Source organism: Corvus moneduloides, chromosome 27 (genome assembly GCF_009650955.1).
Source record: "Corvus moneduloides isolate bCorMon1 chromosome 27, bCorMon1.pri, whole genome shotgun sequence".
Lineage (NCBI taxonomy): Eukaryota > Metazoa > Chordata > Aves > Passeriformes > Corvidae > Corvus > Corvus moneduloides.
In genome coordinates, this window is record NC_045502.1 from 1866504 (window position 1) to 1891841 (window position 25338).

Here is a 25338-nt window from a genome sequence, read left to right on the forward strand (position 1 = left end):
TGGCTGTGTCTTGGAATTTATTCATCTGATCCAATTCACCAGTGAATAGAAATCCCAATAAAAATGATCCATTTGATTCCTGAAGTCAGCAGATGGAATCCCCACGTGGGATCCCCGACCCTTCTGCAACTGATCCTGTCGCACTGACTTCAACCCCACCTTTTATTTCAGTTTGCTTTGCTATTCCTGTACAAAACCCAAATTGTATTAATTGGGTTGTAATTAGCTGGAGCTTGGTAAGTCCAGGCTTTTGGATGTAACACCTGCAGAAGCAGAGTGTTCATAGAGGGCTTTTAAAATCATTGTGGGAATAGCAGAAATCCGCTTTTCACCTGCTCTGGGTTGGAACTCACCTCATTTCTGCTTCACCAATTTAATTCAAAAATCAGGGTGGCGATGTCGCTGTCAGAGGAAATTGCAGCCTGGGTGGGTTTTTGCTCAGATGGCGAAGAATCTGTGCTCGTATTTCAGCTGCTTTGCACAGGTGGGAAGGATGAAAAAGGTTAATGCTGCTCCAAACCTCACCAAACCCTGGTTCCATCTCATCAGCTGCTCCAGGTCTGTTACTGGTACAGAGAAAATCCTGAGAATGTGGAGGGAGAGTCCTCAAATGCTCAAAACATGAAACCAAACGGTGGCAACTTCACATTTGGGAGTTCTGTTGTTTAAATGGCTTTGGGGATTTTATGGACTGTATTTAAACACATAAACTCTGAATTTTGGGATTACTCACCATTGTATTCAGTCTCTTCCAGACAGCTGGCACAGGGTGCCCAGAGCAGCTGTGGCTGCCCCTGGATCCCTGGCAGTGCCCAAGGCCAGACTGGGTGGGGTTTGGAGAGACCTGGGACAGTGGGAGGTGTCCCTGCCCACGGCAGTGGGTGGAATGGGATGGGCTTTAAGGTCCCATCCCACCCAAATCATCCTGGAATTCCAAGATTTTCCATGCACTGTCCATCCCATACTCCCACCTGCAGCTCAGCCTGGCTGTGTTTCCCCATTCCACATCCCAAATCTCCAGATCAGAGAGGATTTCAGGGCCCCTCTGCTCTTCCCATCCCTTCCCTGGGCTGTGCTCTTTGTAACTTAAAACATTCATTGGGAACACGATGTTCTTCGGGGGTTACAGCAGAGTCTGTAAAGGATGCAAGCCCACATCCTCCCTGTAGGAAATTAATGGAGAACTTGTGTAAGATTAAGCACCGGGCTTTTATTAAAGAGCATCTCCAGCCTGGAAGGGAAGTGCTGACTCCAACACTTGTTGCCAGCATGCAGTGAAGTGCATGAAGCTCCCTAAAATGTGGTTTTCTTGTCAGATCCAAGGGTTCTTCCTGGTGAAATGGTCATTAATGTCTAGATTTGCACAGTGAATAAACCCCATGGAAAAGGAATGTGACACAGACAAGTTAGTTTTAGATTTTTAAAAGAAAAGTCAAATATTTGTGTGGGTTCAGAGTAACTTCCACTGACTGTCAGAGGCACTTAGGAAGCAACTGGGCTTTTTCCAAGTGTAACCCATGGCAGGACAAGGGGGAATGGCTTTACAGCGAAGCAGGGCAGGGATAGATGGAATATTGGGGAGGAATTCCTCCCTGGGAGGGTGGGGAGAGGCTGGGAGGGAATTCCAAGGGGAGCTGTGGCTGTGCCTGGATCCCTGGGAGTGTCCAAGGCCAGGCTGGACGGGGCTTGGAGCAGCCTGGGACAGTGGAAGGTGCCCATGGCAGGGGTGGCACTGGGTGGGCTTTAAGATCCCTTCACACCCCAGGCATTCCAGCATTCCCTGACTCCCTGATCCCATGCCATGGCCCTGGAGGGAGCTGTGCAGCCCCTGAGATTCCCGGAACTGAAATCGCTGCTGTCACCCACTGCCTCCATCACAGGCTCTGTTCAGCTGTGATTAATCTGAAACCAGCGGTGCTCTGCCTGGGCCTTGTGCCCGACCTAATCACAGCCACGTGCTGGGCATGGATGGCATCCCTGTCTGCCATGGAATGAGCTGGAATGAGCCACTGGGGCAGGAATGAAACACCAGGGCTCTGGCCACACAGGGAGCTTTAATCGAAACATCTGGAACCACCTCAGATCCCTTCAAAACCTTCAGAGTTGGTTTAATGCTTTCTTTTGTTCAAATAAGGAGCAGGAGCCGAGAAGAGAATGAAAAAGAACTGAGTTTGCTCAGCCCTGTTGCCCTCACAACCCTGGGAAGGGCAAAATTCACCTGTTAATTCCGAGTCAATTGATGCCATCATTCCCTGAGGGACGTTCTGAGGGATTGGAATGGTTTAGAAGAATTGGGATGTTCCGATAATCTGGGAAGTTCAGAGGATTTGGGAAGTTCAGAGGATTTGGGATGTTTTTCCCCTCAGCACCTTTAGAATCAGTCATTAGAAAGTACCAAGATAATGCCCAGATTTTTAAATGTTGTCTTTAATAGTCCCAAACACTATAACCAGGGAACCAATCCAACCCCTCATCCCACACAGGGAGTATTCCAAGGAACATGTGGATACCAGAAAGAAACCAGGCTGGATACAAAACTGAGCCTAAATTATTGATTCTGAGTCGAATTCTCTGCAGCATTTTTGTTTTTTCTTCATGGGATTTTATTTTTCATAATTATTCTCTGTTCCAATATTGGAAATATTCAAAATTTCATGAGGTGTAAGCTCTTTAGGCTGCAAATGCTCAGCTCATTTTTTTTTAACAAATAAACATCCTTTCAAGTGAAAAAATATTGTATTATTAAATGCAAATTAAAAATGGGATTTTTTGGTCCTTTGTTTTGATTTCTGGGTGAGCAAGGCTTGCTAAAAATGCAGCTCAGTGGGGGTTTGCTTTTTCCCTAAGAATCAGCATCACAGAGATGCACGAACAACCCGTGTGCCATCCAGTTCCTCTTCCACCTCAAATTCCTGAGCTTTCCAGCCCCCGATTCTGCTTCTGGAGCCCGTTTGGTGTGCGAGGAGCTGTACCTGGGCCACCTCCAGCAATGGGACCTGTCCTGAGCCACGGCTGGGTGTGCACAAGTGTTACCCAGCAATGATCCGGCGGCAAAAACGCCTCTTTCCTTAAAAAACGCAGCTATGGGAGCCTCTCCCGCATTTCTGCTCAGTGACAAGGCTGCTCCCCAAGAGATGCCAAAATACTTTTATTATTTGAGAGTTCCTCTCCCTCAGAGCTGCTCTTCCTCGCCTCCTCAGGTGGGCACTCCGATGGTAAAGCCAAACCCATCTTTGGGACACTTCACTTCCAGCGTCACCTCCTGGCTGATGATTCCTGCTGGGAACAGGACCCCAACAGGTTTTGGGGCAGTGGGAACCCCCAGCTCGGGGTTCCTCCCCGTCCCTCCCCAGTGCCTCCTCCCTGGGCTGGCATTATACAAACGAGCTGTCGCTGTAAAGCGTTTCATTCTGCTTTGCTTGATTATGCAAATTCCAGCTCCATGGAGCCACTCTGCTTCCTCTCCTCCTCCCTCCTCCCTCTGCTCGGCTCTGCTGGCAGAGGGGTTTCACTGGAACCACGAGCAGTTATGAAATAGAACAAATTAAACACAACAGTTGGGATCGCTTTTCCTTCACAAGACATCGCATATGTCGCACTCAAAGGGCTACAGGAAATAGCAGCTTTGCCTTCTGCACTCCCTGTCCTGATTTCCCAGCCCCAAACAGGACTGCAGAGGAATCCTGGGATGTGTTCAGGGGCCAGTTTTTCCACAGCTCCAAAAGCCCAGGGCTGTGTGCCCTGTGCCCATCCCCGGGGCTTCCAAAGGTTGGGTGGTGCAGCCTGGAGAAGAGAAGGATCCAGGGAGAGCTGGAGCCTAAAGGGGCTCCAGGAGAGCTGGAGAGGGACTGGGGACAAGGGCTGGAGGGACAGGACACAGGGAATGGCTTCAAAGTTACGGAGAGTAGGATTTGATGGGATTTTGAGAAGGAATTCCTCTCTGTGAGGGTGGGGAGGGGCTGGGATGGAATTCCCAGAGCAGCTGTGGCTGCCCCTGGATCCCTGGAAGTGCCCAAGGCCAGGCTGGAGCCCCCTGGGACAGTGGGAGGTGTCCCTGTCCATGGCAGGGGTGGCACTGGGTGGGATTTAAGGTCCTTCCAACCCAAACCATCCCAGGATTTGATGATGATTCCATGACCTGTGGTGTTGACCTGACTCCAGAAACGTGGACAGGACCATAACTGGAATTAGGGGCTCTTATTCCAAAGGCACAGAATCCATGTCTGTGCCCAGGAATATCATGGAATTATGGGTTGGAAGGGACCTTAGAAACCCTCTCGTTCCACCCCCTGCCATGGGACGCCTTCCTGGGCAGGGGAAGGTTTCCAGCTCCAGAAGCCCCGTGATGTACGAGCCCTGGGGCACTCAGGGGTTTATTTCATTCACTGTAAGTGATAAACCTGACTTTAGTAAATCCTGAATCCCAATCCTTGGCAGTGGGGACGCTCCCACCAGCAGTGTGAGACCAGAGGTGACAAAGGCTTGTCCCTTGTACCCTGGGGCCAAGAACCCAATAAGAGAAATCTGTGTCAGACAAAACCCCACAACTTTTCTAGGGAACACACTCCCGGAGCAAACCCAAGTTCTGACGCACAAGAGAAAAATTTTAGAAGGGTCAGGAGATATCCAAGATCCTCGGGAGAGCAGGAGAGTTTTGAAGAGCAAGGAAACCCCCCAGCCTTGCCCCAACTGCAAAGGAGGGTGGAATATCCCTGGCACTTGATCCACAAGGAAATATTCCTCCTCAACTCTAAATCCAGCAACTGGCTCCACCCTGAGCCCAGGCACAACCTGGGAATTCTCCTCCTAAATTCCATCGTGGCCCTGCTGGCTGGAAATACTGAGGAGGAGAGGGGTAAAGCTCCCTGCAGGAGCTGGGAAGGGAAGGGGAAGGGGAAGGGAAGGGGAAGGGGAAGGGAAGGGGAAGGGGAAGGGGAAGTGTTTTCCTCCTGGTCTCTGCAGTCATCCAGCAAAAGCCCTGGAGGATGGGATTAGTGCCACACAAACATGGGCAAAAAACCACAAACTTGGATCCTGGTGAAGGATTTTGTAATTCCAGTGCAACAGGTGGCTGAGGGCTTTTATCAGAAATTAATGACTCCTCTCCAGGAATTCTGCTGCTCTGGAAAACCACACTCCAGCAGTTCTGAAGCTGTAATTTATCCCTTCCTTTGAAAAGGCCCTATTGTTTAATGCATGTCTAAAAATCATAAATACTGTACCTTTTACCTAAACAAACAAGGCTTAGCGCTGAAAGCAGTGACAGGGAAAGATGGATGAGGGGAAAATGCTTCCCTTTGGGAATGGTGGGGAATCCATTGTTCAGCACAGCCGTTCTCGTGTGTGCACTGCAGCAGCCTGACTGCTTCATACCTCAGACATTGGCTCTCGGGATTTGTGCTGAAGAGATCCTTAACAGCTCAGAGGAGGTGACACGGAGACGATGGGAGCTCCTGAGACAGCGCAGATGTGGTCAGGGATAAGAATCAGTATCTGCGGAAGTCAAGGGTGCATTCCTCCCTGGGGACTGAGCATCAGGAGGAGTCTGCAGACTCCAGGACACGTCTCCTCTGCAGGGTGGGAAGTCAAACCAAGCCCTGGCACTGAGCAGAAAAGGGCTGATGTCAGCCCTTGGTGCTCCAGAGACTGGGATTGTTTCACACTCCCTCCCTGCAACCCCCAAATTCTCTGTGCGAGAGGTTTGTGGCTGACAGTGACACCTCAGCCCTCCTTTTGTCCCCTGCCCAATCCCTCGAGTCAGCCTGGAAATGGGAACTTGCAGAGCTGGGGATGGGCTCAGAATTCCCCGCAGCTGCTTCCCAACACCCTGGGGAGAACATCAGCAGTGCAAGCTGCCAGCGTGGGGAGCTCAGCAAGTGTTTCAACAAATTTAAATACTATCAGGGCTTTTGAAGAAGGTCAGACACCCACAGGCCATTATCAGTCCCAAAATACACACACTTTACCTCTCCCACTGGATATTTCCAAGTGCTGTCCCAGAGCTGGAAGACATTCCCCAAATCACCACATTTCGTTCTGAATGTCATCAGAATTCCACATTTCCCTAACTTCTTTTTCAACTGCTTTAGAAAGAGAAGGATCCTCCCTGAAGCAGAATTCCAGCTGCAGCAACACCGTTTTGTCGGTGCCTTTGGTTTAACTGGAGCCAGGATTTGGCCTTGATGATCCCTGTGGGTCCCTTCCCACTCAGGACACTCCACCATTTTCTGACTAATTACCTCCTCTTGCTTAACCGGATCTCCCATCCCACGTTTTAACTCCATCATTAATTAAGGAGGGCTGAAAACCGAAATCTGCACCGTGCGGTCAAGACTTCCCCGTGCTTTGATCCATGTGGAAAATTCCTTTGATCCTGCAGCACACTGGCACCACGGGACACCCGTTTGCCAGATCTGTCCAGGGAACACGGCTGAACATCAGATCTTTTTCTTCTTGGGAGGCAGAAGCCGGAATAGAAACCGGCTCTGCTGCTGCTGGGATGGGTTTTCTGGGGTGAAGAGGGAAAGGTATTTCTGAGAGCTGATTTAATTCACTTCAGGTTTCAGAGACCTCAAGACCCCATGGAAAAAAAAATAATTCCTTTGCAATCCATTAAACGGCATTAAACAAATCACTTTAAGGACAGCGATGCCTCCTCCTGAACACTCAGTGACACAAAAGGGGCAGTTTGGTGTAAAAACCCAAATTGTATTGGACCTAAAGAGGATGCAGGAGCAAACCCCAAAATTTCCAATGTTTTGCGACGCTGGATATTCCCAATTAACTGTGATAAATCCTCTCTAACAGCCTCTTCCCATTTCCAGAGCCTGCCTGAGTCAGAACATATGGAAAACTCAGCCCATGGAGCTGGAGGATGGTACCAAACAGATTTCTCCCAAACCCATCTGAGGGTTTCTTTTTCCCCATCGCCCCTGGAACAGAACAGTGAGTGGGGAAAGCTCTCGCAGGAGTGATGGTGATGGAGTTCCCAGTGCGGTCCCCAGGCTGGAACTGCACATCTGCAGCGCCTCAAACGCAGCTGCCCCATTAGCTCAGATTTACAGGGGGTCCTTCCTGGGTTTTTCCTGCTCCTGTTTCTTAAAGAGAAAAGGAATTCTCGGCAGGAATTTACAATTCATGTTTTTTTAACAGCTCTCCTCCCCCAGGCTGGGAGAAGGAACTAAATCCAGAGCCTGCGCTGGCACAAAGCGATCTTCCCAACACCTCCTGCCTCTTCCCTCACGGAATTCCACTCCACCTTCCTGCTTGCAAAGACCCTGGACTTCTGTGGTCTCACCCACCGAGAGTCCTGCAATACTGATAAACTATAACACAAAATAATAAATATATAAATCATATCTATCATAAAGGATGCATTTATAATACATTGTATTGGGGGGGCATTATCACATTATGGGGTGATTTGTCTGGTTTAGACCCAGAGCTCTGAGGGATGAGGTGCCTGTGCAGGCTCTTGGGGTCACTAAGGACTGGGGGAGTTGAAGGAAAGTTGGCCGCAAGTGGCTCTGTTTCTGTCTCTGGGGCATCTCTGAATTCTCTGCTGGGTTTGGGGTGCTTTGCGGTCCTTTTTTCCCTTGGCTTGTTTGCTTTTTAAAGGTGGCCAATGTACTTAATATAAGATAAATTGGTTCAAGCTTAGAACCAAACTGTTGTCAAAAACCAGCACATGCAGAACCCCGAGATGGAAAAGAAATGGGGCACAAAGGCCATGAAGGGATTTAATCCCTCACAGCCGCCCACCCCCACCAAATCTGCGCTCCAGAGTTCTGTTTAATTAGCTACTGAAAGAATTAAAATATCTGAGGCCTAAATCCTGCAGCCTCCCTCCCCAAATCCTCGAGGATTTTGGCCTCTGCACTCAACTGAGGTGAAGCTTTGGCTGCAGTCCCTGCTGCCACAGAGGAGCTGCAGCTCAGATGATATCTTATTTATTTATTTATTTTATTCATGTTATTCATTGCCCTCAGCCTTGGAGCTCTGGTTCAGAGCAGGGAAAACAGGATGTTCATCATTATCTTCCTGACAGAACACAAATTTCATGCCTCTTTTTGTCCGGTAGAAAGGGCTGCACACAGAGCCAAGGAAAACAAGGAATGTGTCCTCTGCCACATGAGTTTGAGTGGCTTTAAGGTGGCCTTTAGGGACAGAGCCTTGAACCCCAGAGCTGTGGGAGGGACCACAAATCCCGGTCAAGGAGCAGCAAGAAAAGACGGGAGAAGGGAAAAGCATGAAGTTACTGCCCAAAAATTGTTGTTGTGCAGCTCCATATTCGTTTTAAGTCTAAATGAATCACCTCAGAGCAGGTTTTGAACTTGGGTTTTTGATATGGATTAAAGAGAAACCCGAGTCAAGAGCGGGTGTTAATGACAATTAAAGTGCATTGGAATATAAAGAATTAATGACTGTGCAGGGGGAACGCCTCATCTCCCTCCTGCTCCCCATCTTTGAGTTCCCCCAATTCCCACTCAAATAACTTCCAAAATCTGAGAATCATGGAATCATGGAAAGGACCTTAAAGTTCATCCAGTTCCAACCCCCAGACACCTTCCACTATCCCAGGTGGCTCCAAGCCCCATCCAGCCTGGCCTTGGACACTGCCAGGGATGGGGCAGCCACAGCTTCCCTGGGATCTGGGATTCCATCCCAGCCCCTCCCAGGGGACAATTCCTTCCCAATATCCCATCTACTCCGTCTCAGGTTGAAGCCATTCCCCCTGTCCTGCTCTGTGTGCTCAGGTCCCCTGAGTTTTGCTGTTGGCAACAGCTCCAGGGTTATTCCTGTGTTCTGTGATTCGATCTGAGGCAGAGCCCTGCAATGTTAATACAATATCTGCCATCATTTCCCACACAGCAAATGAGAGTCAGCCCAGCTCTCGGCAAGACAAATCTCTTTTGTTGTTGTCATGCACATTATTCGACTCTCTCCCACTTAAGACAGATGCTTTTGTGCTGGTGTGTGCTCTGAGTTTGTAAATGTTCATCTTTTTAGTGATGTTTGCCTGATAACAGAACGATGGAATAAAACAGAATCTGCGGTGAAATCAATGGAATGGGAGCTCCAACAGGCATGGGAACGTGCAGAAACGATGCTCTGGCCAATAGCTCCAGTCAGCAATGAGGAATTGTATCCAGGACACGTTTGGGGAGGTAAACACGTTGACTTGCTCCTTCAGCTCCCCAAATGTACCTCGTTTGTCATCGGAGCCGCTCCAGAGCTTTGGCGTTGGCACTCCGGGACTCTCCATGCCAATGATGATTTCTATCCCCAGCCATGGGCTGCTCCAGTGCCACTTTCAGAGCAGGTTTTAGGGAAATGAAAGAAACTTTTGTGTCTCTTCATCTAAAAGAGGTAAATACAGCTGAACTCATCCCACAGGTATTGGCTGCTGCTTCAAAAGCAGCAAGAATTCTCCCTGAGTTGGGGACAGGCAGGAAATCGATTCCCTTCCACATAAATCCCCTTCACGGAATTCCCTGCTGGACTATCACTGTTCCTCTGCTCACTTCAAATGGAATCCTGGTTCCCTTCAAACCAACAGCAAAACTTCTTGGGTGCCTGATTTCGATTCATGCCTGGCTCCTCCATGCCCAGGGAACACACCCAGGTAAAGCTTTCAAAGGGGAAGGAGCTTCTGATGGAATCCTGGAATGAAAGGAGGTGGGAAGGATGTGAGGGAGGTAAACAACCTTCCCCAGGAGCAACAGGAGCACTGAAAAGTGAAATCTGAGCTGCAGCCTGAGGAGAGACAGCAGCGGAAAGCAGGGATCCAGGGATCCAGGTACAGCCTCAGTGCCAGCTTAGCCTGTTCCTGATGTTGGGATTATTGGAGACATCAATCCATGGAAATCTCTGCCGCAAACATGCAGGCAAAACTACCCATAAAGTCACTAATGTTGGAAAAGACCTCCCAGATCACCAGATCCAGGGATGAATCAGCCGAACACAAATGCAGGTGTGACCCACAGCCCCCAAAGTGCTGAGGAAACACAGAAAGCAGCTTTTATGTCACCAGGATCCCAAAATAAGGGAGCAGCCAGGGCACAGGGGACACCACCACTCACAAACCTTTGGGCTGGAAGGGTCACCTCAGGGTCACCGACAGGATCCGTGAGGGAACATCTGTCCCATCACAGCCAGGAAATCATTATCCAGAATTAACCATCACACCTGCTTGGAGCAAAGGTGCATCCAGCCTTTTTCCTGCCCCCCTTCTCCCCAAGTGAAATAAATCCATGCTGCAGCGCACTGCGATTCCCAATAGCTCTGCCTGCCTCGGAAGGAACACAGAGGATTCCGACAGTAACCGTGTCCCTGGGAAAACATGTCCTGCCAGCACCTCCCTCCTCGGTACAGCCAGGAGGGTCCAGGCTCGAGTTCCTCTCGATTCCTGCTCTGGGAATCTCACAGGCAAATTTCAAAGCATTAGCATTCAAAGGATTTTAGAGGTCAAACTCTTGAATTTAATTGGAAATTGGGAATTAGACAACCAGCCCAGAGAGCTGAGTGCCACGTGCAGGTGTTCCTTGGACACGTCCAGGAATGGGGACTCCAAACCTCCCTGGACAGCCCCTTCCTACCCCTGCCATGAAGAAATTCCTCCTGATGGCCAACCTGATCCCTTAAATCTAATTGGGAATAAGGAAATGATCATTCCTGATGGAATATCGATGCAGTGTGACACCATCCTGAGGTGACATGTGCCAGGCAGGAAGAGCCATCACCTTTGTGAGGTGAAATACTTGGGAATAAGCCAAAGGAAAAGGACAGAGTGGACACAGGGATGAGCCAGGGACAGCCAGAACCTCAGGAAACTTCCAGGCTCAGCCCACAGGTACTGGGAAGAGCCACAGCTCTATTAAGGTGTATCCAGCTCCAGGATATTCTCCTATCCATGTAAATATTTGTGTGTTTTGATAAAGAAAATGCTTATTTTAAACTTATCTCAGTGTTCTTTAACAATATTTACAGAAGGGAAGGATTTAAATAAATAAACACATTAAAAATTTGAATAAATGCAGTTTCAGGTCCCTGAAATTCAAGCAGGATCTCTCTCCCTAGATGTAACAATGTTCATCCTCCTCAGTTTCGAACAGAATGAAACTCCTGCTTTGCTTTCTGTCTGTCCCCACCGCAAATTCCATTATTCCACTAAAACCCCAAGCTCCATCCCCTGAAGCACTGGATAAAATTAAAATCTATTGTTATTATGGCTGATTGAAAAATAGAACTTTGGCTGTGCAGAGAATTTGGATTTGTTTTTGCATTTACCATTGTTTGCCATAGATCCAAACCAAAGGAAGCAAATACTCGATGGAACAAGACGTTCAGCACAAATCCATTGAGAATTCCAGAAGGATTTCAGTTCCCATGAGCCTCTCAAGCTGCAGGTCAGGAAACCCTGGGCCTCCACTTCTTCCAGTGATGTCCCACCACCTCCTGGGACTTGCTTTTCCTTCCCTATTGTCACCGTATGTTTTTATGTGCTTATTTCATTCTCCAACCATCTTTGGGAAGGGGAGGGATCAAAACCACTTTAAAAATGCTGGTTTAGGGAAAAGGAGGTTGTAGTAAGGTGGGGGTCGGGCTCTGCTCCCGAACAGGGAACAGGGACAGGAGGAGAGGGAACGGCCTCAGGCTGGGCCAGGGGAGGCTCAGGGTGGACAGCAGCGGGAATTTCCTCATGGAAAGGGTGGCCAGGCCTTGGCAGGAGCTGCCCAGGGAGGTTTGGAGTGCCCATCCCTGGAGGTGTCCCAGGAACTCCTGGAGGTGGCACTCAGGGCTCTGGGCTGGGGACAGGGCGGGCATCGGGCACAGCTGGGACTCGGTGACCTTGGAGGGCTTTTCCAACCTAAATCATTCAGTGATTCTGGGATTCTACAGGAGGAGTATCGGCAGGAATTGACTCAGCCCCAGGGCAGCCGGGCTGATGAGTGACAGGTAATGAGTACATGAGGCTTCTGCTTAATTATTAACCCTTGATTGCCTGACCTGCCAGATAAACAAAGTTCAAAAGTGCTAAAACTCCTGATGATTGTAAGACAATTGTAATCAAAGGACTCGCACTCCAAAGTCCCAGAAACTCTTCTGAAGATGCTGCCATGACACCCTGAACACGTCAGCCCCCTCCAATTAAGACATCCTTACAAACACTTCTTAAGCCCAAAGGTGTCAGCTCATTTGCATATTTATGAGCCTAATGAGGGAATGGAGCAGACAGACGGATGCTGGTGTTTGTCTGTTCATGGGGAAGGGCAGCAGCTTTCCCTGAGCTCACAGCCTGGGGAGTTTTGGTTGTCCCAGAATGAGGCCACTCAGGCCAGCGCTGTCCTGGCCACCCTTGGAGCTCTCGGGCCAGCTCCCAAATTCCAACATCCCCTCCGAGCATCCTGGTGATGACAAAGCTGCTCTACAAGCAAATTCCAGGGAAGTGAAGCATCCCGCTCGCTAATTTTCCACCAAATCCACGGCGTAAGAGACCCCGAGACGGGCAAAAACCCACAAGACAATTTAGGGGCAGGAAGTTTCAGACTAATTGGAAGAAGTGAGACATGGGCCAGTCTGGTTTTCTCCCCAGCCAGATTTACTTTTCAACATAAAAATAAAATATTAAATTAAAACAGTGTTGATTTGAAACTATTGGAAAACAAGGCTGGGAAAGCCAGTAAAATGTGCAGCCTCCAAGCCTCCGTTCCAGGTGCTTGGCACCTCTCCGACAGACCTCAGGACTCTTTGTTTTTCCACGTGCTCAGCACAAAATTTGCAAAGCTGTCCTTAAGAAAGGAACCTGGGATAAAATAGCAAAGCAAGCATAGGAATCCTAACACCAAACCTTTCACAAATGATTGCAAAGCCCTGAATTTGGGATGACAATGAGTCCGTGAGCTTGGATCATTCCAGGACTCCTTGCTGAGCTCCCTCTGTTAATTAAAGACCTTCAGAGCTGCGTTTGCAGCCGGCCAGCACAGACAGCTCTGATGAACTTTCCATCCTCTGAGGTCTTTAGGGCAGGAAAAGAAAGCAACACATTTGCAATGAAAGTTTAAACACCCACAGGAGGGAGATTAAACGTGTCCTTCCGAGCACGCTGAGGCTGTGTCATCCTTTTCCAGGTGCAGAGGGAATTCCTGGACATCAGGTGAGGCTGTTCTCTCACCTCTGCTGGCTTTAAAGCCAGGAATAAAAGCTGGGCCCAAACCTGGGAATGCCAGGATAACCTCACCAGGGGAAGGGCTTCCACCTTTGCTGGTGTCTGTTGGAATAAACAATGTACCTGTTCAGAGGAGCATAAAATCACAGCTCTTCCTGCTGCCCATTCCTTCCCCTTCTGTGTCAAGTGCTTGGAGATTCTTTCTTTCCCTGACAAAAAGTCCCACTTGTTTGGGAACAAGCCCTGACCTCAATTCCATGCTCTATCCCAAAACTGCTGCAACTTTGGGCCAACAAATCTCATTTTTCTGGCTCTCATCCCATCAAAAGCAACCAGGACTTGGATCCTGAGCCACCATTCTGATTCATCCCTTGTTTTTCCTGAACTTCAGTTCATCAGAGCCTCACAGACAAACCAACAAATAAAAAAAACCCCCACAAAAAAGCACAAAATAGGTGAAGATAACTGCAAAACCAGTTTGTCTAAGCAGACGTGAACCACTGAGCAAGATCATCCCCTTTGTGCCGCTCCCACAGTGAGAACTCCTCTGTTCCCAAGTAATTTGTAAACCAGGCAGGGGAAGGAAATAAGGAGAGAAAAATGAGTTTTGTTACTCCCACTTTTGTTTTTAATATAAGGGTTAAACAATTCAAAGAGAACCAGACTCAAATGAATCCCCAAACCCAGGAATTGCAGACATCCCAAATTTCAGCTGTTTAGAGACATTAACTTAATATTTCAGTAAGACAGGATAGGAAAAATAAGCCTGGATATGATGTTCTCCTTTTTCCCACATAATTCAGGGCGCTGCCATGAATTTTCTTCAAAAGCCCAACTTTTTTGGGAGCTCTCCTTAGCGCCCACGCCAGGTGTGTACCGTGGGGAATTTCTGTATCTGCAGAGAGGAACGAGCACTGTGGAAACCAACAGCTGGTCAGAAGCTTCACCGACATCGATTTGGGCGCAATTGCTCTTTGCCCTTGAGAATTCAGCTTGCACCCGTGAGAACTTCAACATCAACAGAAGCAAGAAACCAAAACAAGAGGAGAGAACACGCAGCTGGCCAAGGGATGTTGGTTTTAGCTTCGATTTGTTTCCTTGTGGGTGGTGGTTGCAACCTACCAGTAAGTGTTAAGACGTGTTAATGTAGAAGCCTATGAGGACACAGCACCATATAAACAGAGACTTTGTCGAATAAAATGTCTTTTCTGTCCTTTTGCCTTCTGACGGAGTTGGCGTGCGTTATTCCTGAGTGTCGCACCCGCCTCAGCTGTGACACCTCCCATCTCCCTGCCAGGGAAATGAAGCAGCATCCATTTCTTTAATTTAGCTTTGTCAGGAGCAGCCCTTTGTGATATCCCTGGGATCATCTGGCGACTGCTCCTGGGAGGAAGGAGCCTGTGCATCCCTGGGTACGTGAGAATTCGGGGTGGTTTTCATTTGTCAGTAATTAGCAGGCACTTGGATTCGATGGCCGCAAGGAGCACAAAACCACCACAGAGCAAACTGAGGTTTAGACAGGCCTGGAGAGTCTGTGCCAAAGCTGGGGCTCAGATCTCCAATATCCCATTCCCTGGGAAATCTGGCAGCAGGTTATAAACTGTGCTCAATCCTAAAAATATTTATCAATTGACCAATCATTTGTTAGGCTTTGGTTGTCAGGGAAACAGACATTTAGGGACATCATCTTCAGGGACACGGAGCCAGAGCAGCTGGGATTGGGATGTAGGAGAGCAGCAGCCCCAGCCCCAGGGCAGCACCACCCTGGCCCACCCGGAGTCTCCAGGGAATCTCCCCCACACCAGGACCCTCCATTCCCAGCCACAGCTCCCATAACAACCCCTTGTGTCCCCAGAGGCCTGTGGGCTGATTTCTCTGTCTCACTGCTTGGTTTTTGTCATCAAATCTCACTCTTTGGGCCGCTAAACAGCAAATCTTCCACCCCCAACCCCCAGAGAAATTGGCCAAAAGACGCCCTGGCTCTGAATTACGGGATTAGAATCAAAGAATCATAAAAATCACAGAATGGTTTGGGTTGGAAGGGACCTTAAAACTCATCCAGTTCCAGCCCCTTGCCACAGGCAGGGGGATTCCAGGCATCATTCCTTGGGCTTGGGAGAGGAAACTGCCCAGGAACAGGACTTCTGCCCCAGCATCACTTACCAGACCCTTCGTGCACAAAAGCCACCTTGAGGATTGATTAATGCCTTTTTGCTTGGGAATTCTTTGAAGATCAGCCAGCCAAGCACACCTAGATGGGCTGAACATGGATCCTGCAGTCAGAGCTGACAAATTCTTATCCGAGACATGAGTGCTCCTCCTTTATTTCCTCAGTAAAACCTTTTAACAGTTCTTTTTTCATGGAACACCACTAAAACCGCTACAGGGACCAATTCTGGAAGCACATTCCAGGCAGGTATTTATAAATTCCCCGCTTTTGACAAAAAGTGGCATTTTCTGGATCCTCCCTGCACCGCACACAACCCCCCCGGTTGCTGTGGTTCCCTGCAGGATGCTGTGCCCACCGCAGTGACCCCGGAGCTTTCCCAGACTAACAGACTGCATTTAGCCCCTATTTGTGTTTCCACCTCCTCTTCCCTAAAAGAGAGGAGCAAAAATGCCAGGGGAGGGAATGAGAGACTCCCTTGCAGCTCTTCCCCTCAGCCTTCTGCTCCATCTGCGGCTGCCCCAGGAGATGACTGGGGGAATTTTTAGAGTGTGGCTTTGAGCAGCAGACCAAAATCCGAGCAACTGTTAACAAAAAGTGTGAATATGGCAGACAGGAGAGGAGTTCCATAAGGAATGTTCTTCTAGGGGTGTTTTCTGTCAAGGGAGAGCCTTGTTTCACCCAAGGGAATGTTTCAGATCCGGAGACTTCTGGCTCCCTCAGAGCAGTGTGGACAGAGCAGCCACGAGAGACAGCAAGAGGAGTGAAAATAATTTACCAAGTGAGAAACTCATCTTTTCCCTCATGAACCGAGGCTGGCTTAAACTCAAAGAATGAAATTTTATATCATAAATCATCGTATCATGGAGTGGTTTGGGTTGGAAGGGACCTCAGAGCTCATCCAGTTCCAACCATGGGCATCCAGTTCCCTGCCATGGGCTGGGAAGTGTCCACTTCAACCTGGAAATCGTTTCCAAAATATCAACAGACATTCCGTAAAATGCCTGCACATATTCCGTAAAATGCCTGCACATATTCCATAAAACACCTGCACATATTCCATAGAACACCTGCACATATTCCATAAAATATCTGCACATATTCCATAGAACACCTGCACATATTCCATAGAACACCTGCACATATTCCATAGAACACCTGCACATATTCCGTAGAACACCTGCACATATTCCATAGAACACCTGCACATATTCCGTAGAACGCCTGCACATATTCCATAGAACACCTGCACATATTCCGTAGAACACCTGCACATATTCCATAGAACACCTGCACATATTCCGTAGAACACCTGTACATATTCCATAGAACACCTGCACATATTCCGTAGAACACCTGCACATATTCCATAGAACACCTGCATATATTCCATAGAACGCCTGCACATATTCCATAAAATACCTGCACATATTCCATAGAACACCTGCACATATTCCATAGAACACCTGCATATATTCCATAGAACGCCTGCACATATTCCATAAAATACCTGCACATATTCCATAGAACACCTGCACATATTCCATAGAACGCCTGCACATATTCCATAAAATACCTGCACATATTCCATAGAACACCTGCACATATTCCATAGAACGCCTGCACATATTCCGTAGAATACCTGCACATATTTTCCAAAATATCTTTACATAGCTTGAAAGCTTCACCCAATCCATTTTCCACTGTTCCTGCCCAGCTCTCTTTAAAGCCAGGAAATCTCAGCCCGTGGACATCTCGTGACAATGACTCCCCCAGATTTATTTCTCCCAATGAAGAAAAGTATTTTTGCCTGATTTTTTTGCTTCCCATCTTTCAGTTTCACTATCTCCTAATTTCTGAGCAGACAGAGGAGAAGCTCCAAATAACTCTGCTTGAAATCAGCCATTATTGAGAATTCTTTAATCACGCCTCATCTCAGTCATCTCTTTTCCAAGATTAAACACTTCCAACCTCCCTCATGCTCCCGAAAATGCTGGGAAAGCAGCAACAATTAAGCAGCAAATCTGAATACAGAGACATTTGCAGAAGAAGCGGTGACAGAGTGCACTTCCCTCCTGGTACAAATTCATCTGTGGATAGATGTCTCTACATATAGATGGAGAGACATCTGTGTAATACAGAGACACATACACAGGTTTTCACGAAATTAAATTCCAATATAACCTCCCGGAATGGATTTACTTGTCATGGGGTTTGGGTTTTTATTCCTTCCCCCTGCATCCATTTCTCTCCCCACCACTTTGCTCCTTCTCTTGGTAACAATTTTATAGAGTTATTAAGGTTGGAAAAGCCTCCAAGGCATCCAACCATTAACTCACGCTCAGGGCAGCGAGGGGAGGCAAAGCCCCTGTGCTTCGGGGCCTGACTCACCTGAGCCGGGAGGTAAATGGAGACAAGAGAAGTCCCAAAATAAAGAACAGTTCCAAGATAAAGAACAGCCCCAAACCAGCACTGGGGCTTGGAACTGGGTGGTCTCTAAGGTCCCTCCCAACCCATTCAGGGATTCTGGGATCAAACAACTGCAGGAATTGATGGCTCAGAATCCCAAGGACACCTTTTACTCCCACTGTGGCTGAGGTGGGATCAGCTACAGCCACACCTGGGAATATTTTGCAAACAGATTCACGACAGGAAAGGGGTGGGGAGAAAGCAAAATATGTCGGATAAATTCTTCTCAATGAATAATTCCTCCAGCTCTGACAGCAATGCATAATTGCAGCCCGTGATTATGTGTTAGTTGTGGATACTAATTAGTTAATGTTTGTACAGCTCCTGGAAGATGTAATGTGCTCAAGCATTATCATTAACTAAGCGGAGCGTTGGGGTTTAAATTCTTGTTACCATAACTCAGAGCAGGATCACCCACACCCTCTCAGATCAGTTGAACATGGTATCTACTGATCTCTTGTCAGGGAGGAAAATTCACAAATTAGGGCCTGCGAGGACACACCGTGAGCTCCTTGCTGCTGAGCAGATTAAAAGGAGAGGATTTATTGCCAGTTTAGAAGATCCTGCTTTGAAACCGAGGCAGGACTGACACACTCAGGTGGCAGCAGCTGAAGTTTACCAGGTAAGATCAGTCAGGTTCTTGATTTGATGGAAAATCAGAAGCCTCTCTGGGCTTCAGAGGGTTGCTCAGCACCTCTGAACACCAGGATAACACAGTCCCGAAGCCGTGGAGGCGCCTTATATCAATGTTAATTAGATCAGAACAGTCAAAAGCCACTGGGTACATCTGTACTTGCCCAAACCTGATCAACTTAGTGCTTCACTACTGCAGAAAGGAAGAAAAAAATACCCCAAACTCAAAAATCCTTTGATACTCAAAGCTTCAGTATGTGCCTCTGAGGCTCAGAAAGCAAGCATTCTGAGAACCGGTAAGAAGGGCTTTTAATTGAATCCCATCTCCACTCTGCACAGACAAATGTGACTTGGCCACGAACAGCAGAGGTTAACGAGCTCCGAAGCCTCACTGCTGTTTTTCCCTCAGCTGGGAAGGCAGCAGGGGATGCTGGTGGAAATTCTCCCTGTCAGAGCAGCTCACTCTCGTTTGGAGGGCGGTGTTGGGACTTGGAGCTGTCAGACAGCCCAAAGGACATTAATGCCCCCAAACCCATCTGCACTGCTCTGCTAAAAGAAAGGAGGATTATTTTTCATGAGGAGATTCATCAAAACCTGTCTGGGTTGCTTTTAAGACTTTCAACATTTGCATTTTTTAATAGTTCTGGGCTGCAGGTAAATGATCCATGAAAGAGGATGTCGAGCACGTCCTTTTTCTTTGCCACAGAAAATCCTTGTGAGACTCCTCTGCAAAGGGCAAACCTGGGGGCTGCTGCCTCTGGAACCTCTCCAGGAGCATCCAGGGGTCTGCACCTCACAGGAGCCTTTGCCACACGCGAGGAACTCTCTGTGCACCAGGGAAATGTCTATGAAAGGTACATTACATATATTTCACACTAAATGGTTTGTTAAAACCTCCCAGAGTGGTTTCTTGCAGGGTTCTGGGCTGTGTTTCTGAAGTCAGAAGCAGATTCACCCCACAGCTGCAATCACACAGTCCCTGACAGTTTATTTGTGTCCATCACTGCTCCTGGCAGGTGCTGGAATGAACATCCCTGATCCAGTGCAGTGTGGAAATGAAAACCGAGTATTTTGTGCTGCGTTGAGGCATTGCTGTAAATCTCCTGTACCGGGAGTCTGCTGGGACTCCACGGACTTCTCCCAGGGTGAGTTTTTAAGTGTGTGTGAAAGGGAGAGAAGGGAGGGGCAGGTCGTGCTCTCTACCTTCCCTGTCCCAGCCCCGTCCCATCCCTGTCCCATCTCTGTCCCATCCCTGTCCCATCTCTGTCCCATCTCTGTCCCAGCCCTGTCCCAGCCCTGTCCCATCCCTGTCCCATCCCTGTCCCATCTCTGTCCCATCCCTGTCCCATCCCTGTCCCATCTCTGTCCCAGCCCTGTCCCATCCCTGTCCCATCCCTGTCCCAGCCCTGTCCCAGCCCCGTCCCATCCCTGTCCCATCTCTGTCCCATCTCTGTCCCAGCCCTGTCCCATCCCTGTCCCAGCCCTGTCCCATCCCTGTCCCAGCCCTGTCCCAGCCCTGTCCCATCCCTGTCCCATCCCTGTCCCATCTCTGTCCCAGCCCTGTCCCAGCCCTGTCCCATCCCTGTCCCATCCCTGTCCCAGCCCTGTCCCAGCCCTGTCCCATCTCTGTCCCAGCCCTGTCCCAGCCCTGTCCCATCTCTGTCCCAGCCCTTTCCCATGAGGGAACAGCTGCAAACCCCCAGAGTGGGTTTGGGTTGGAGTTTTGAGCTCCCTCCTGGCCTGCTGGCAGCTGTCCCTGCCCGTGCCTGGGTCGGAGCTGGATGGTCTCTGAAGTCCTTTGCAACCCCGGCTGTTCCGTGCAGGAATTTAGAAGTTAATTGCTGTTCTGTTCATTTAAAGCAGCAGGGCACAGTCGCCAGGATGAACTTCAGAGTCCAAACGACTCCTTCACCTCGGCCAATTCCTCTGTGTTACTCCGGTCCATTTGTGAGCAGATCCCAGCTGTAAAAATCAGGGATCTGGAGAGCACGACCCAGAAATTCATTTACAAACCCATTCATTCCTGTGATCCCTCTCATCGAGGTGCCTCATTTGAGGGGGCAGCACCAGCCTTGCACTCCCTGTTATCCCTCAAAAAAGGCCCGAATTTGGAGGAAAAACCAGAGCTGCCACCCCAGCTGGGAATGGGGATGGTGAGGGCAGGGATTGCACAGAGAGAGCAGAGACCTGAACCCAGCACACCCCAAAAATCCTAAATTATTTCACTAGAAACTCGCTTCCCTCCTTCTCCACACACATCCAGCAAGGCTCAGTAATCCCTAGCAGAGACTATAACACAAAATTAATTAGCTGTTTAATTAGTTATCATTTTAGGAGCGAAATCCCTGCACAGTCGCACACAAACACACGGATTTCACTGTGCCAGAGCCAGCTCAGCCCACAGCCCCGAGCCACAGCTGCTTCCAGAGTTAAACAGGACTAGCCCAGAGTGCCTCCAAGGGGGTTTCTCCCATTGGAACTTCACCCTGGACCACCCATCCCACAATTCAGTCAGGGAAACGCCCCCCAGGCAGTGACAGTGACAAGGAAATTCTGTGGGAAAAAGGGAATAATGCAAAATAAGCTCATAAATGAGGAACAAAAAGATTGAGAAGAGGTGGGAGAATCTCTGCTCTTCCAGAAATGCTGATGGGAAATGCAGGAGGACACTTGGACAATCAATCTCTCCTTGCTGCAGCGAGTCCGTACCTCAGCCAAACAAATGATGCTCTGATCGTTATTTGGCATTTTTGTATTTGCAGACTTGGTTAAAATGTAGAATATATTGATATATGAGCAATTCCAGCAGCCATGATTCACAGCTTTTGAAATCCAGGACAAAATTCCATCGCTGTGTGGAAGGGAGAACTCCTTCCTTTTGCCTTCCAGGGAGAGGCAGGATTGTGACATGGAGAGGAGGGGGTTTCTAAACTAACAAATACTGGAGAATGCAGCACAAATGTCTGTGAGAGCAGCTCAGTCATGGCCTAAATGCGGAACCAGCTCCAACTGCACAGCCCGAAGAAAAGATTCCCTCAGGAAGTGCCAGTCCCAGCTGGGAATTCCTCAGGAATTCCACACAGCAATCCACAGGTTCTCTGCTACTTCTGACTTTTACAACTCTCCACCTTTTTTTTTATTACCTGCTTGAAATGCTCTCTCAACACATCAGCCTTCTCCAATCCACTCCATGCTCCAATTTTCCTCCCCAGAAGTCCAGGAATTCCCCAACTTTCGCTCCCACAGGAGCAGTTCATTTCCAGACTGAGACCTTTGAATCCCTGCCGGAAAACATCAATTTTCAGGCTGCCCTGGAGCCCTTTCTTGCAGCGGTTTCAGGCGTCAAACTGGTTAAAAAAAACCATGCAGGGTGTGCAAAGGACTGGTTAAATGAATGTGTGGAGCACAGGACACCGAGGCTCTCAGGCTGATTCGGCTGATGGAGATAACTTCCAGTCTCTGCAGGAGCCACCACATAAAGCACAGAAAGCCACTAAAATGCCCACATTCCTGTCTTTGAGCACATGGCCTGTCTTTCTCCAAGAATTTTTCATTAAAGCTATATATTTCCTATAGAACAAACTGCTTTTTTTTTTTAAACTGATTTTTTTAGAAACAGATTTTTTTAGAAACAGATTTTTTTTTCCTAGAAGTTGACGCCCTCCAGGCAGGACTCGAGTGCAGCCTGTCAGCCCTGAGAGTGTCCATCGGACACACAAATATTTCCATGGCTGCCTTGCTTGTGCACACTTGGCTGGGTCAATAAGCAATTTCCCCACGTGTGGGATATCCAGGAGCTGTGACAGGCAGCAGATGGTTTATTCCAGCTGCAATCCGCTTCAGCGCCTTACAACACAAGTAACAACAGGAGGAATAAACAGAAGGAATTTTCTGTCTTGACCAAAAAATGCTCTTTGCTTAATTCTTCTTGTGCACCAAGACAGCCACCAGTAACACCAGTCAGGGGCAGGGAGAGTTTAGAGACGAGGGCAGCCAGAATTCCATGCAGGGAATTCCATGCTCGTGTTCCCCTTGCATGAGATGTGCCTCATTCCGGCTCAGCCCTCTGCCAGCTGACCCAGCCAGAGGAAAGATGTGTTTATTTATGTGTTCAAAGTGAAATAAACCCCACAGGGAACCCAAAGTACAAGTGCCACCCTGAGTTTTTGCTGGTTTTCCTTAATTTTTCTCCTTAATTTTTCTCCTTAATTTTCCTTGGAACAGCCCCTTATTCAAGAGCTTCTTAGCGGGGTTTCTCTGGTGCCTTTTCCTTGCCCTGCTGAGGGAGTCCTGGCTAAAGAATTCCCATTCCTCACCTCTGGAAGCCAGGGAGCATCCCAGGCTCCCAGGCCGAGGGGCAGGACAGCCCCATCCCAAAGTACTGGGCTGTCCAAAGGGACCACAGGAAAAGGGGAAAGGGGAAGGGGGAAAGGGGAAAGGGGAGGAAGGAAGGAAGGAAGGAAGGAAGGAAGGAAGGAAGGAAGGAAGGAAGGAAGGAAGGAAGGAAGGAAGGAAGGAAGGAAGGAAGGAAGGAAGGAAGGAAGGAAGGAAGGAAGGAAGGAAGGAAGGAAGGAAGGAAGGAAGGAAGGAAGGAAGGAAGGAAGGAAGGAAGGAAGGAAGGAAGCAAGCCTTGGCTGAAGGAACTCTCAAAGGAACAATGCTGCTTCCCAATTTTATGCTTTTCCTCTTTAAGTACAAGCAGAAAAGCTCACAATTCTTGCTGGAAATGATCAAAACCCCTCAAGTTTTCTCTTAGGTTTGAAAGCAGAGGTGAGGCCTCAGCTGGAAGTGCAGACAGAGCTGGGAAGGGAATTCCCTCTCCATTTCTGGATGACACGAGGAGTTTTTAAGAAAAGCCAGGAGCAGCTGCTTGCACACGTTGGAATAAAGTCCAAGAGCTTGGGACAAGCATTCCATGGTTGATTCCTTTGCCTGTCACCGAGGACGGACTCAGATAAACTGCACCCAGGGCTGGGATGTGCCTGGATGCAGCACACAGGTTCTTTGTGAGGGGAATGGAGTGTTCCAGACAGACCTCCCCTCTCTGCTGCCACCAGACAGGTACAGCAGCTGTGCCACCCCTCCACCCAGCATTCCAAACCCCAGCTGCAGGGAATAATTGAGTTTTTAATTCCTGGGATGGCTGTCAGAGCTGCCCAAGCGCTGCTTCTACAGTGGGTTAATCCTGCAGGGATTATTCCTTTTGTTGTGATCCCAGTGCTCTGGGTGCAACACAAACAGGGAAAACCATCCACCCTTTCCCATCCTTTTCCATCCTTTCCATCCATCCTTTAAGAAATTACCTGAGTATTTTAAAGTGTTTTCCATGTAGGCTGGGACACCACAGAGCACGGACCCTTCCCAGCTTTGTGCAGCTGGGTTTAAACTGACACTGGAGGTAAGATCTGGGCTCCAGAGGCAGAGGCTCCTGGCTCTCAGATGTTCCCCAGGCCCAGTGTCCTGGGCTGTCCAGGGCTTTGTGGGGCTGGGGATGCTTCAGGTGGGCTCCCCAGCCCCACTGATGAAAGGTTTTAGCACCCACCCCACAACCTGGGCATTCGCATGTTCAGTGGGGAGGGGATGGCCCTGACAGGCTCTGGGAGAGGGGACGAGACTTTTCCACTGGGGAAACACTCACAGAACCATGGAATACCCTGAGCCACAAAGGACCCAGTAGGATCTTCAAGTCCAAGTCCTGACCCCCTGCAGGAGCTCGACAACAACCAGACCAGTACCATTCCCTGCCTGATTCCCTGTGACTGCTCCGTGAGTGGACCACACAGAGCTCAGCACCACAGGCCTGGTGAAATGGGTCACACCCTCCCTGCCAGCATCACAAAGAGCTTTTCAAGGTCTTCCTGCAGGTTGGAATGGAGGATGGCCCACCCCAGTTTTCATTTCTAGGCTTCATTTCCATAAATATTCCCTGTGTCCCATTTCTGCCCTTGCACATGTACAAAAATCTAGAATTTTGTGGTGAGCCTGCTCTAAAGCAGCTCCAGTGAAGGGCAAGAGTGTGTCCCTCCTGAATTCCTCATACCCAGATGTCCTGGATGAGATTCTATTCCAGAGGACAAAATTTTCTGGTAAATTTGGTACAAAGTGAGTTCTAAAATGGGAATCAGACTGGAGGTCCTGGTTATCTGCTTGGCTTAAGGAAAAACAGTTTAAACTGGGTAAGTCCTGGTTCTGCTGTGTGATTGAGGGTGTTACAGAGTTTATTGGCTCCAATGGGATTCACTACATGAGAAAGAAGATTATAAAACTCAAATTTATAGGCCAAAGGTCGTCTGGTTTTTGGCACAAGTGGAAGAAGTTGTGGAAAAAACACAGAAATCTTCCAGCCTGGGGACTTTGAAAGGAAAGGAAGGATTCTGCAGATGGGAGACCTGAGAGCCCCTTGCAGGGGCTAAAGGGGCTCCAGGAGAGCTGGAGAGGGACTGGGGACAAGGCACGGAGGGACAGGACACAGGGAATGGCTTCCCACTGCCAGAGGGCAGGGATGGATGGGATTTTGGGAAGGAATTCCTCCCTGGGAGGGTGGGGAGGGGCTGGGCTGGAATTCCCAGAGGAGCTGTGGCTGCCCCTGGATCCCTGGAAGTGCCCAAGGCCAGGCTGGAGCAGCCTGGGACAGTGGCAGGGGTGGCACTGGGTGGGGCTTTAAGGATCTTCCAACCCAAACCATCCCAGGCCAGAGGACGGCTCCTGAGCCCAGGACACGGTGACACAAAGCCAGGCTCTGCTGATGCCCAGCTCACTGGAGCAGGGACATTCCCAAGTGTGACACAGCCTCTGGAACAGGCACTCAGACTCAGCAGAGCCTCTCTGCTCCACCCTCCAATAAATACAAATGATTGTTATGGAAAGCAAAAATAGGAGGAAAACGATGATCAGACCTTTT

At 48.9% G+C, this 25338-nt stretch overlaps 1 protein-coding gene across 4 annotated transcripts in view; it reads right to left on the minus strand.

Annotated features, from left to right (window-relative positions):
* Positions 1–25338, minus strand: part of LRRTM4 (leucine rich repeat transmembrane neuronal 4) — a 200100-nt gene that overhangs the window by 155583 nt on the left and 19179 nt on the right. The window contains exon 3 of one of the 4 annotated variants that reach the window (XM_032091979.1): positions 15404–15428. The exons of the other annotated variants lie outside the window; for them this stretch is intronic. Coding sequence (XP_031947870.1) covers positions 15420–15428 — 9 coding nt within the window. The 3' untranslated portion in view covers positions 15404–15419. Of the gene's footprint in view, positions 1–15403; positions 15429–25338 lie in introns of those variants that run through there. 4 annotated transcript variants of the gene reach the window in all.